Source organism: Artibeus jamaicensis, unplaced genomic scaffold (assembly GCF_021234435.1).
Source record: "Artibeus jamaicensis isolate MK-2021 breed Jamaican fruit bat unplaced genomic scaffold, CSHL_Jam_final scaffold_1964, whole genome shotgun sequence".
Classification (NCBI taxonomy): Eukaryota; Metazoa; Chordata; class Mammalia; order Chiroptera; family Phyllostomidae; genus Artibeus; species Artibeus jamaicensis.
Genome location: NW_026522030.1, coordinates 22641207 through 22653194, shown reverse-complemented (window position 1 = coordinate 22653194; position 11988 = coordinate 22641207). Strand labels below are relative to the sequence as shown.

At 50.8% G+C, this 11988-nt stretch overlaps 1 protein-coding gene and 1 non-coding gene across 4 annotated transcripts in view; both read right to left on the bottom strand.

The window, feature by feature from the left end:
• UBAP2 (ubiquitin associated protein 2) overlaps window positions 1-11988 on the bottom strand; it is a 137741-nt gene that overhangs the window by 2671 nt on the left and 123082 nt on the right. Inside the window, exons 17-27 of one of the 3 annotated variants that reach the window (XM_037151589.2) lie at window positions 9899-10082; window positions 8699-8747; window positions 4583-4766; window positions 3732-3823; window positions 3366-3413; window positions 1552-1630; window positions 1129-1334; window positions 773-872; window positions 583-690; window positions 363-430; window positions 89-280 (exon numbers count right to left, since the gene is read on the bottom strand). In XM_037151589.2, coding sequence (XP_037007484.2) covers window positions 89-280; window positions 363-430; window positions 583-690; window positions 773-872; window positions 1129-1334; window positions 1552-1630; window positions 3366-3413; window positions 3732-3823; window positions 4583-4766; window positions 8699-8747; window positions 9899-10082 — 1310 coding nt within the window. Of the gene's footprint in view, window positions 1-88; window positions 281-362; window positions 431-582; window positions 691-772; window positions 873-1128; window positions 1335-1551; window positions 1631-3365; window positions 3414-3731; window positions 3824-4582; window positions 4767-8698; window positions 8748-9898; window positions 10083-11988 lie in introns of those variants that run through there. The other 2 variants (XM_053656165.1, XM_053656166.1) reach the window with 2 other exon arrangements.
• Window positions 10715-10796, bottom strand: LOC119053865 (small nucleolar RNA SNORD121A). Its single transcript, XR_005083386.2, has one exon. It is a non-coding gene; the product is annotated as a small nucleolar RNA SNORD121A (small nucleolar RNA).

Below are 11988 nucleotides of genomic sequence, written 5' to 3'. Positions count from 1 at the left end.
GAGGAGGAGAAGAAGGAGAGAAGGCTGTCAAGGCTGCAGCAGAACCCCAAACCCAGGGCAGGGTGGCTGCCGCCATCAGTGAGCTCACCTGGGCATCCTGGGGAAGGTGGTGGTGTAAGAGCTGTGAGTGAGGCTGCTGGTGGGCAGGCAGGATGTGCAAGAATGGTGGAGGTGCATAACCTGGAGCTGCTCCAGGGGCCAGAGGCCCAGTGGAACCCAAGGCTGAGGGCAGGCTGAATGGTGGAGGGGTCCCTGCATGAAATCCTTGCTTGTCAAAAGTCTGTAGGGCAAAGAGATAATGTTGAGGACCAGCCTGGGTTACAACTCCCACAAACCAGTGCACCCACCTGTTCCTCCCTCACCTGAGTGGTCTTGTAGACAGAACCAGTCATATCAGGCAGGCCAGTGGTGCTTGAAGACACGGACACTCCTAGGGGAAAAAGCAGTTGTTCCCACAGCAGTTGGTCGCAGCTCCAGCCACCCCACCTCCAGGGGCACTCTGAGGTAGCCTTGCCTGAGAAGGAGTCAGGGAGGAGATAACTACTCTGGGCCTCAATCCTGGAAAGGAGGGGCAGACGCTACCTTTGCCAGGCCCAGAACCTGCAGACTTGTTTTGTGTCTGTGATGATCCACCATAGCCACCCTTGGTGTAGTCTCCCGCTGCTGTCCCCTGGGTCAGGTCATCATAACCTAGCATAGCAGGGTACAAGAGGCATGTGTGAGCTAGGCAAGCCTGTCCTACCCGTGTCTCTGTGCTGAGAGCACCCCTCACCTGTGCTGTAGCTGTGCTGGCCATAACCACTGGCCTGCTGGAAAGGAGCGGTGGGGGTGCTCAGGTTCACACCATGCTGCTTGGCTGAGGCTGGAGGGACCTGGTGGGGCAAGTAGGAGAGGCATAAGAGGAGCAGATCAGGTACCCCTGGCTTAGTGTAAGGCAGCAGGTGGCACAATCTCAAGGGACCAGTGTTTGTGAGTGATTCAACACATGCTGGATATAAAAATACATAGAGAAGCAACCTTTACCCCCAGCCCAAACATTCTTGAAGGCCAGGTGAAACTCAGTAGGGTCATGTCCCTGTTTCTCTGCTTCTCCCCACAGCTGAAACTACAGTTCCCACAGATACTCACAAACATGGTGGGCCCATACTGGAAGGCACTGGGCACGCCTGTGTAGTAGGGGAGGCCAGTGTAGCTGTAGCCGTGTGGCAGTGCAGGATTCAGAAAGGGTTGTTGGGGGGTGTGGTGGGCCTGGGACTGGCTCTGCTGTGCCTGAGCCAGTGTGGTGGGGGGCGCAGGGGATGCAGAGTCACCTCGGCCAAACTTTGTGACATCACCTAGGAGAAGAGGAACACTTTCTAGTCACTGTTCTTATCCAACCAAGAAAAAAAGCCAGGCTGCTTCCTGCAAACCAGAATAGGCCTGGCTATAGGCTCAACATTGGGAAGCAAGCAGGCCTCTCTTAGCCCTTCTGTTTCCAAATGCTTGGGATTAGCTACAGGCCAGTCTGATGTCCACCCCCACCCCACCCCCGTCTTCTGAACCAAGACTAACCTGAATATGGGTTATTAGTGAGACTCCCATCTCGGCTGGCAAGGGCTGTGGGCGTAGCAAAGGGAATTCCGTAGTAATCCTAGGAGAGACCAGGGAGGCTTCATAAGCACAACAGCCTTGCCCCACTTCCTGGACAGCGGGCCCCACAGGCAGCATAGGTACTCTGTGTGGTGCTGCATTCCTGGGAAAAGCTAGGCCCCAGGGACATCACATGCACATTCACAAAGTAAACGGTGCTCTCTGGAGTGGTACAATGTGGCAGCCACAAAGCACACAGCACGCAGACATCCTGACCAACTGTCACAGCCTTCCACAGGCAGAACCACGGGAGGCCCAATCTAACATGCCCACTTTACACTGCAGATGGAGGCTGGTGAATGCTAGTGGCAGAAACAACTCTGCTGGCATTTCCTACGTGAGAGATGCTAAAAAGGAGCCATGAAAGTTGGCAGTAGAAACCAGAAGTCTGCAGGAGGTGAGGTGCCTAGAGGGTTTAATGGGTCAGGGCAACAATACCGGGTAGGCACAAGTACAAGCAGGACCCCAGGTTAAGGTGCTGAACTCGTCTCTCATCACCACTCTGCCCCGGCAACACTGACACCCCACAGGAGACAGGGGAGGTATGGATACCAAGAGGGCAAAAGACGGCGGAGCTCTGTGGAAAAGGGGAGGCCTGCCCCGACCCTTACTATCCAGGACTTTGTAGTCGCAAACATCCCACACCCTGGCCTGAGCCAAGGGAAGGCCCTTCTGCTTTCACCGTGGGCAACAGTGCCTGGTCAGAACCATCTGGGCTAAGAATGGCACCTACACTCTCCTTCAGCCTCATTTTCCAGAAAACTTGTAGCATCCTCAGCCCAGGACCCCAGGAGGAGACAGGGCTAGGAAAACACAGAGCCAGCAGAGGAACAGCTGGGAACAGGCCTGAAGAAAGCCTGGTGTGGGAAGCTTTTTCACAGAAGAAAACCCAAAGGTGGGAACAGAAGAGTGGCAGAGGCTAAGGAATGACCAAGGGGGAAAGGAAAAGTGCTGTATCTCAAAAGGTAGACTCCGAAGTGATTTCTTCTAATGCACAAAACAATAAAAGAAATACAAGGCAGATGACTCCTAGGGCTGGGATTCCAATGAGCCACTACTTGCGGGTCTGACTAGGACCCACCTGCAGTGGCACTCAGGGCCACATGGTTGTGAGCAGGGAGTCCGGGACCACTTCCGGCTTGCCCACAGAGCCCTAAGGCTCAGAAATCCCCTCATGCTTTCAACAACCTTTCACTGGGGATGTACGGCCTCTCTTCTGAGGCTGCAGCAACCAGGGAGATGCTGGGCTAGCACTCTTGCAAACAGTGATGGCAGGTTAGACCCAGAAGGGCCCTTAAAGACTGTCAGCCCTAGCCACTCAGCTTCGGACAGATGAGCAGGTGCCATCACAAGCTTTACCAATGCCCACTGCAGAAGCCAAAGACACTGAATGGCACTCTGAAGAAAATTAACAACCCTACAGTCAGGCAAACACCACCACTCTTGTTTCATATAGATCCTTCTTTTTAAGGGGAAGATGAGAGAAAAGAATGACCCACAGTTAGTACAGGTGCTACCTACTGGGACTCCAGGTCCCAGTGGTCTTTATGTTCCCCAAGGATGAGCACAGGACACTCATATGCCCAGATGTACCCGCACGAGTAACAAAAGGAAGCAGCTTCCTCAGCCTGAGGCTGTGTTCTGAGGGCCAGACAGGATGGCAATCAGGGCAAAGGGAGGAAGGACCAGTAAAAGAGCCTCAATCCCCCCACCCCCACAAGCCATACCCCACTCACCACTGGCAGCCGAGACTGCAGCATCTGGAGCTCATCATAGCCATAGATCTGGGTGAAGACCAAAAAGGGTGTTAGGGACCATATATTACCCCTGGGAAGCCCAGGCCAATGTGGGGGCCTACCAGGATGGGAGGATAGGACACACACAGGAGGGGGCCTGGATGAGCTGCTCTGAAAAGACACCCTATGGATACAGCTGATGAAGCCTGGATGGGGGAGAAATACTAGAGGTACACCTGGCAGAGCTGGAAGGGCTCCGGGAAGGAGTGGCAGCACCCCACAGCCTCCTTTACCGGGTTCTGCTGAGTACCAGCCCCACTGCGCAGGGGGAGCCAGGCCTAGCCGGGGGCGCCACCGTGCACTCACCGGGTAGGCAGGAAGCAGTCCTCCAGGGCCCACGAGGTACTGGTTGTGCAGCAGGGGAGGCACTCCCTGGGGCAGGTTGGGGGGCGCTTTGCCTAAGAAAAGTCAAGAAAAGTAAAGAGGCCACCACAAACAGTAAGATTCCTCGGCTACTGTGGGGCTAGGAGTGTTGAGTTCCTGATCATTGTCCTGCCCTAATTGAGGCCACAGCCAAGAAGGCAGCAGCTGAGAGATACAGAGGGCTGTGCTTGTCCTACCTTCAGGCTGTTCCCATGCTGGGACAGAAACACTGCCCCCACCCCACCACTCCCGAAGGTCACACTGCACTGGACAAACCTCAACATAAAGAACAAGAGTCCTCCTCAGAACAGAAAGAATGCTGGGCATTGCCAGAAGAGGGATGAGGCATGTCAAAGGTGGGTTTTAGCAGTTCCTACCAAACTACAGTTTGCTTGGCTCACACAGACTGCCCCAGGGTGGCTGACAGGCAATCAGTTACATAAAACGACCAGGAGCCAATGATATCTGCTCCCTGGCCCCCCTACATCACCATGTCACTGCAGTGCCAGGGATGAGTGAGAACAGAAAAGACTGGGGAGCTAGAAGCACAAAGGCTGCCAGGAATCCTGCCCAGGGGAGCCCACCCAGAAAGACCAATTTCACCCACCCCCACCCACATCTGGGTGGAAGGACTGGGCTTCGAGAGGTCAGTGGAACAAAGAGGTAAGGTCGCCAAAGCAGGCTGGACGAAGACTGCGATCCCCTGAGGGGCATGGCATCCTGACAACCTCTGGGCCTCCCAGGGAAGCCAAGTGTGCACCTTTGTAGGTGGGAAAGGCCTCCGGGGCACACACCTGAGGTCACCAAGGGCGTGGCTCTGGTACTGCTGGGGGCGCTCACAGTGGTCCCGCCCAGGCAGAGGCTATTCCCCGTGTTCATGCTGCTGAGCCCTGAGGACGTGGCACTCGAGACGGAGGTTGCTGCTGTTGAGAAGGTGGCTGAGGACTGGAGGGGAGGAGTGCTCTCCACACTGGCGTGCTGGCAAAATAAAAAAGCAGGACAAATGGATCTGGGGGAAAGCATGAGGGGCTGGAGAACCTGGCCTGGCATCTGGGCCTGCAGTGTTGAGATTCTGACCTGAGGGGCTCTGTGCTCACTGCTCGTACGACCACACATCAGCCTCTGTAGCCCCTCACGCGGCAGTCAGGTGAGGCCATCAGAACACAAGTTTTAAGTATCAGGACTATTAAAGCTGAGCTTTATAATCAAAACTACTAAAAATTCTTACAGTTGCTCAAGCTCTGGTATATGCCACAGGGCACTGAAACCCCAAGTGAACAGTAAATGAACACAGACCGTCTGAGAACGGTCTCAGACAAGAACCCACCTCACAGAAAGCAAGGAGTCTCAGGAGAGATGAAAAGAGACCACAGGCAGCCCAGCCCAAGTCAGAGCCTTCTGGGGACGGCCTTCCATAGGCTACTCTGATCTGGAAGTCACAGGTGGCTGAGAGGCCTTTGCTCCAGAACCTGGTGACATTCTGCAGGCCACCAGGGCCTACCTGGAAGGGCATGGCCTGCCCCAATGCCTACTCAGTATGATCACCTAGAAAGGAAGGGTGAAACCAGAAGAAAGCTCTGAAGAGTCTGTGTTACAGGAACCCTGCTCAGTTGCTCGGCTCTGGCTGGCAATAATGTGGAAGAGATGCCCCTGGTGGGGCAAAGCAAGGCCCAAAGAAGGAGGGAAAGGCTGTAGAAGACTGAGACCAGCCTCCAAACCTGAATGTGTGCAGAACAAAGAATCCCAGAAACTCCTGAAGGAGAAACCAGAGAACAGGAAGCCTCGGGAGGAACGGGAGGGACCGCCAAACGCTGGGCTTCCCATCGCACAGATGGCTCTGCAGGTCTCGTCCCCACAGGCTGCCCAACCCAGTGGCCTGAGAGCCCTAACATTCAGAACTGGTTCTATAAGATAAAGAGAGGGAAAATCATGTTCTCCTGGGACTCCCCAGGACTCCTGTTCCTTCAGCCTAGACAGACAGAACCAGGGTGAGAAGAACCCAAGGAGGAGGGCAAAGGCTGTGCAGAGTGCTCCGCAGAGCAGGGCAGACCAGGCCAGAACGCTCCGCGGTCCTCTGCGCGGGTCCAGGCTTCCCGCCAAGAGCAGCTTTCTAGGGAACCAGTTCCTGGTTTGCTGAAAGGAACTCAAGAGGTATTCAGCTGCATCAAGCTGACCCTGACAGGGCTTTCATCTCCGCCCCCCACATCCCAGACCTGTGAGGGCAACACACTCCCGCAGTAACAGGCCTCCATCTCATTTAAAGGGCTCGCTCAGTACATCCGATGGGGCTGTGCAGTCAGCTCCTCAGGAGGGGCCCACGAGAGTTAGGCCACACCAAACCTTCCACAAGGACACAAAGGTCAGGAGAAAACAAGACTTCCCCATAACTTTCAAGGGGGGGGAAGACCTAACTTATATAATATGACTAGGAAAGAGGGACTGATATATCTGACTATATAAAAATCAAAGACATTTATAAAACGACAAGTGTAGGGAAACTATCTGTACTCTACATTCGAGGGCTACTTACCAGGCCCCCAAAGGTAGAGGAACTGACACCAAGGACCTGACAAACAACAATAGAAATTGCTCTCAAAAAGGAAAAATAATGGCTTTCCAATATGTTTAAAAAAAAAAAAGGGATGGTCAACCTCATTCAATTAAAAATTATACTGTCAGGTCATTTTTCTATTAACACAATGGAAAAACGGAGATATTAAATAACACCATTTTGGGAGGCAGCAGAGAAACAGGACATTTCCTTCACTGCCAGTGGGAGGTAAACAGGTTGGAATCACTATACTTGGCAATTTGTACAGAATGACAAATGCCTAGCAATTCCACACTAGGATTTACCCTGTAGATACTGCTGCAGAATGAAACACCGTATGCAAAAGGTTATCAAATGAACACTGTAGCATCAAGACTGAAAATGGTCCTAAAGTTCGATCAGTGGAGGACTGATTAAGCACCGTAACTAAGGAGAGCTGCGGAAAGAGAATGAGAACTCTGTTTCAACCCAGAAACATCTCAAAGACACACCTGTTAAGGGGGAAATAGAGAAGGGCACTATGTACAAAATACCCCATTTCTGTTATAGAAAAGGGCAAAGAAAAATGACTATTTTATAGGTTAAAAACAACTCTAGATGATCAAGCAAACAGGAGAAAGAGGGGTAGAATCAAGCAGATTAGAGACAGAAAGACTTCAGTATATACCGTATTTTTCAGACCATAAGATGCACCTAGGTTTTAGAGGAGGAAAATAGAGAAAAAAATTTTGAAACAAAAAATGTAGTAAAATATTTAATAACATAAATAACATCATACTTGACCAATGTAAATGCAAACAGAACTCAAAAGCAGCATTAACAACCATTATTCCTCCCAAATGGTGGGGGGGGGGTGGTCTTATAGTCTGAAAAATACAGTACCTTTTTATACTCGTCATTAATGACTCTGACAACTATGGTAGCAATGTGGCAATTCTGTCACATTGACAAAGTGTCAGACACTCTGGACAAGGCAATATTGGCCACGGCCATTTGGATAGTATAATCTGGAGTTTCTTGCCAAGACACAGAGGGCTGTGAACCCATGCAAATGACAGCGCCGGGCTCCAATGCACCAGGGAACAGAGGCGGCTCACAGCTCCCACTATCATGGGCACAGGCAGGTGCGCAGGGGCATCACCTTGTGCTCTGGGGTGAAGATGGTGCTCTGTGTGTTTTATGACAAAAAACCATTCCTAACATTTCACTTGGAAAACTAGTGTCTGAAAGCCTGTGAGTTGCCCAGATCGTGATGGAAGGACAGAACCGACCCTTTTCCATGACCTCCTTCTGCAGCAAATGAGTAGATCTCTTCTTCAAAAGAAACAAATTTCCCCAATTTTCTGACTCCTCCATTCATTGGTACTCCTTCCACTCCAAACTTGGAGAGAGACATTTGTTCTTTTTTTCAGGTACCTTTCTTTGCACCAATCCTTATGCTCGTGTCTCTCCCAGCATTTAGTTAATAGCGTCTCACTGCCCCGCTGCATCTCAATTTCCCAACTACTCATGCTTCAACCACCACAACCCAGACAGATAGATTCCCACCGCCAAAACCATGCTCTCAACTTCAAACCCCGAGAAGCCACAATAACCACCATATAGGGCTACGCGCTGGCACATCAGGGCTTCCAGTGGGCGTCCGCCTGTGCTCCCACTCTTGCCTCTCTACACTCCTGCTTTGTTTATCACTGTCACCCTTCCTAAAGCCTCTGCCTTTCGGTTGGGATAAATGGCCTGAGATGGCCAAAGCTAACAGTGAACAGAATAGCTACTGCCACAACTAGGACAGTCCCCATGACCACCAACCAACTGGAATGTAGCTACACCGACTGGGGTAAGAGCCAGGGCCATCCATCTCAGAGAGCTATGTGTGTGCACATGGCGAAGGATGGATATTCTGACATTGGGCTGCACAAACTAACAGAGGGTTAGCCAAGAAAAATGGCCTTGTTTAAAGTGGACTTTTAGTGGAGCCCAAGCTAAAGTTAACAATGAGTCCACTTTCTTCTAAAAGCTTGCAAATAGCTCAACATAACATTTCCCAGAAAATAAGTCACCCCCGCTAGGCAGAAAGGTCTCCTGTAACGAACAGGAAGTTCAGTGAATTCTTGGGATTAAACTCACCACCCATCACATACCAGGTCTGGAGAAGCAACTTCTCCACAGAGGCATGAACTTAGAAAGCAAAATGTCTTCCACGGTGCTCCAAACACATACTTAGATTGAGACATCATAGCCACACAATTTCAGAATATCTCAGATATTTAAAACCCACAAACCAGAGGCCCACATGCAGGTGACTAAGCTCCAGGCTCACTGAGCAGGGTGGTGGAGGGGGAGCCAAGAGGATACTTACCGTGTGTGATGTGCTGGAGGAGAGGCTGCTCTGATGGCTGGGAAGTGAGCTAGAAGACAAAACAGAGCACCACATACATCCACCCACGTCACTCCACAGGAATGGAGCCCCCCCATGTCTGGGCGAGCAGGATATTCACTTGCCCCGTCCCTTCAGCGGAAGCTTCAGTTTCACACCCATCACCTGGAAACCCAGTCCAGGGGGTCTGGTGGTTAGAATGATCTAAAGGATCACCCGCCACAAGGCTCAGGAACATCCTGTCCTGGGAAACCTCCAGGCCAGCTTCAGTCAGCTGTAACTATGTGCTCTTTATACTGGAAAAAGAATAGGATGGCACTAAGAACACTCAGTCATAGAGACCCCATTACATCTGTGTGTCGGAAGAAAGTTCCTAAGTTCAACTGCACATGCCAGATTCAGAGCCAGAAGTGCCATCAAATCCAGAATTCAATTCAAATGCTTTTGCTCTTGGCTTAAAGCAAGAAAGAGGTGAATTCTCCTTAGAAGACACAGTGTGATGCCCTGACTGGTGTGGCTCGGTTGGTTGAGCCTCATCCTGCAAAGTGAAAGGTTATTGGTTTGCTCCCAGTCAGGGCACATGCCTGGGTCGCAGGCCGGTCCCTGGCTGGGGGTGAGCTAGAAGCAATAGATTGATGTTTCTGTCTCTAACATCGATGTTTCTCTCCCTTCCCTGTTCCCCTCTCTCCGAAAATAAATCAATAAAATATTGGACAGGGTTGGGGAGACACAAGGTGAGAACCAAATGAAACCCATTCTCCTACACCCTGTTGTAGTAACTTGATCTGTGAAACCATGACAAGTGCAAGTCGCAGACCTGCTTGGAAATCCAAGGGCATTCTCAGTCTGCGACAGTGACAGGCGCCCAGAACTGGGAGGAGGCGGCTGGTGGCACCCTCCTGAGGGTTGAAAAAGAGTAGCCTCGACCCCTTGGCTCCACCCTATACTTCCAAGGGGCCGAGTGCTCTGTGATAGCAGAGTCGTTACAAGCATGCAAAGTTTTCATGTCCAGTGCTTTGACAACTCCATCCAGCCCACACCTGCTGTGCGGCATTACTGCAAAGGCCAGCATGCCGTGCTAGGGGCAACAGATAGGTTTGGCTCATGGAAAGAGCCTTCTGTAAGGGCTCCGGGACTTCACCCCAGTGTGCCTCTCACTCTGGGCCCGTATTTTCCTCATACCTGCTAAGCTGGGAGAGGGGGGTGCTGGACAGGTCACCAGGCTGGGACAAGGAGGGCAAAGTGGCAGTGTGCTGAGGTGCAGAGGGCAGGAGCGTACTGCAGGAGGTGGTGCTGGGCAGGGAGCCCACGGATGGGAGGGCGGAGGGAGGGTCTGTTGTCTTTGGAGCTGGAACGGATGAAGCAGCTGCAAGAAACAGATCTGTTTTAATTCCAGATCTAACCATGAGAATCTGAAATGAGCTCAACGTCTATGACATGTCAAGCTCAGCTGAGACAAAGTTACACCCCCACAGAAAATGCCCAAGTGTGTCTCCAGTCTTCTGTCAGATACAACTATCAGAAGGACACACGATGGCAAAATGCACAGGACCCAAGCAGAGTAGGAAATGACATATCTACCGTCATAAACTGTCCTGTGATGTGGACAAACTCGTCCCAACTGAAGGAAGCTGGCCAACCTTGAAGCCACATCAAGAAAGAGACTCTGAGCTTGACAGACAAAACTTCCTTAAAAAGTACAACAGGCAACAGTGAAAATCTGTCCACCCAAGGGCTGGGTCTCTGCTCCTATCAAATCAGTGCCAAATCAAGCTGACCTTGTGAAAGCTCAAAGCCAATTCAGGGCAGAGGGGTAGGGATTGAGAGCCCAGGGTACATACACTGTGGAGTTTCATACACCTAAAATCTGCAGAAAGAACACACGGCTGCTGTCCAGCACCTACTTTCAAAGGCACAAAGCCCTTCCTTCACTTGCACTCTCACCAACCTGAGAGTACATTAGGCTTTTAGAAGACCAGGCGCGCAACAATCCTAACTGCAGAAAAGACTCAGTTTTAGTGTCATCCACACATACAAGTCAGATATGTGCTTGGAAATAAAGCATCACTGTCTTTTCCAGTTAGGAAGGAGGACGACTTGACCCTCCGGCAGCACTCCCTGGAAGCCAGTGGAAAACACAGCAGCTTCTACAGGGAAGGACAATCTGAATATAAACGCGGGCGGCAACAGTCCCAACACACAGTGTGGTCAATTCTTACAGCAGCCTTTCCCCTCCTGGGGCCTGCTCACTACTGACCCTCTACTCTAAATATGACACCTGTTCTTACAGAAATCAGATGAACACACCACCCTGACCCAAAACTCAGATGCCGGAAGTCGAAGCCTTCAATCATGCGAATAACAGGTCCACAAAAAGCTGCTCAAAGAACCAGCGTGTGTGTGTGAGTGGAAGAGAGAGACAGTTAGTGGGGAAGAGAGGATGGGAGATAAAACCTATCTAAAACGCATGCTATATTTTATGGACATTTCATATCTTATCTCATTTAAAAGTCTCCAACCAATCTAGTACACCTCTATGTATTCTCAACCTCATGTCTGCACAAAAGAAACCTGCTACCATGGCTTCTGAAATAAGAACTTCCTCTGCCACCCAAGGTTCTCAGAGCTATCAGTGCTTCTCCAAACAGTACCGGCAGCCCAGCAATACCAAAGCTCTGGGCAAACCATGTATGTCATTTCAATTCCTACTGAGACCCAGTCCAGGTCTGATAAAAATCCGTCTGTTGTTCCAAAACATAATTGTAAATAAAGAGAGTCTTTCTGGCTTCCATACTCAATACCCCTCACCTTACTGAATGATCAATATCACCATAAACAATCACAGATAGACTAGCCAAGAACAAAAAGAAAAAGAAAAAGAAAAAAAAAAAGGGAACACCTGACAGGGATTGACCTGCACTGTCCCCAGGGATCACTCAGCAGCACAGGAACTGGTGGGGGTGGAGAGCCCTCTCATTCTCTCCCAAGTCTTTACAGTTTCCTCTCTTCCTACTGACAGTCGGTCACAACTGGTAGGCAAGGAACATGTCTTCCTGAGCTGGTACACCAATGTATGCTTTAAAAGTCTTGTACATTACTGGGGTGGGAGTCCTCTGACCATCTTAGAACCTGTGCGTCTGAGCAAAGCATCTTTTAAATCAATGCTACACTCTAGGTGTAGTCTGACTAAGGCAGAATAATATGAGATTACTTGATTTCTAATAATACCACCAGCTACAACCTGGTCCCACAGGAATCTCTAGCTGAACTTC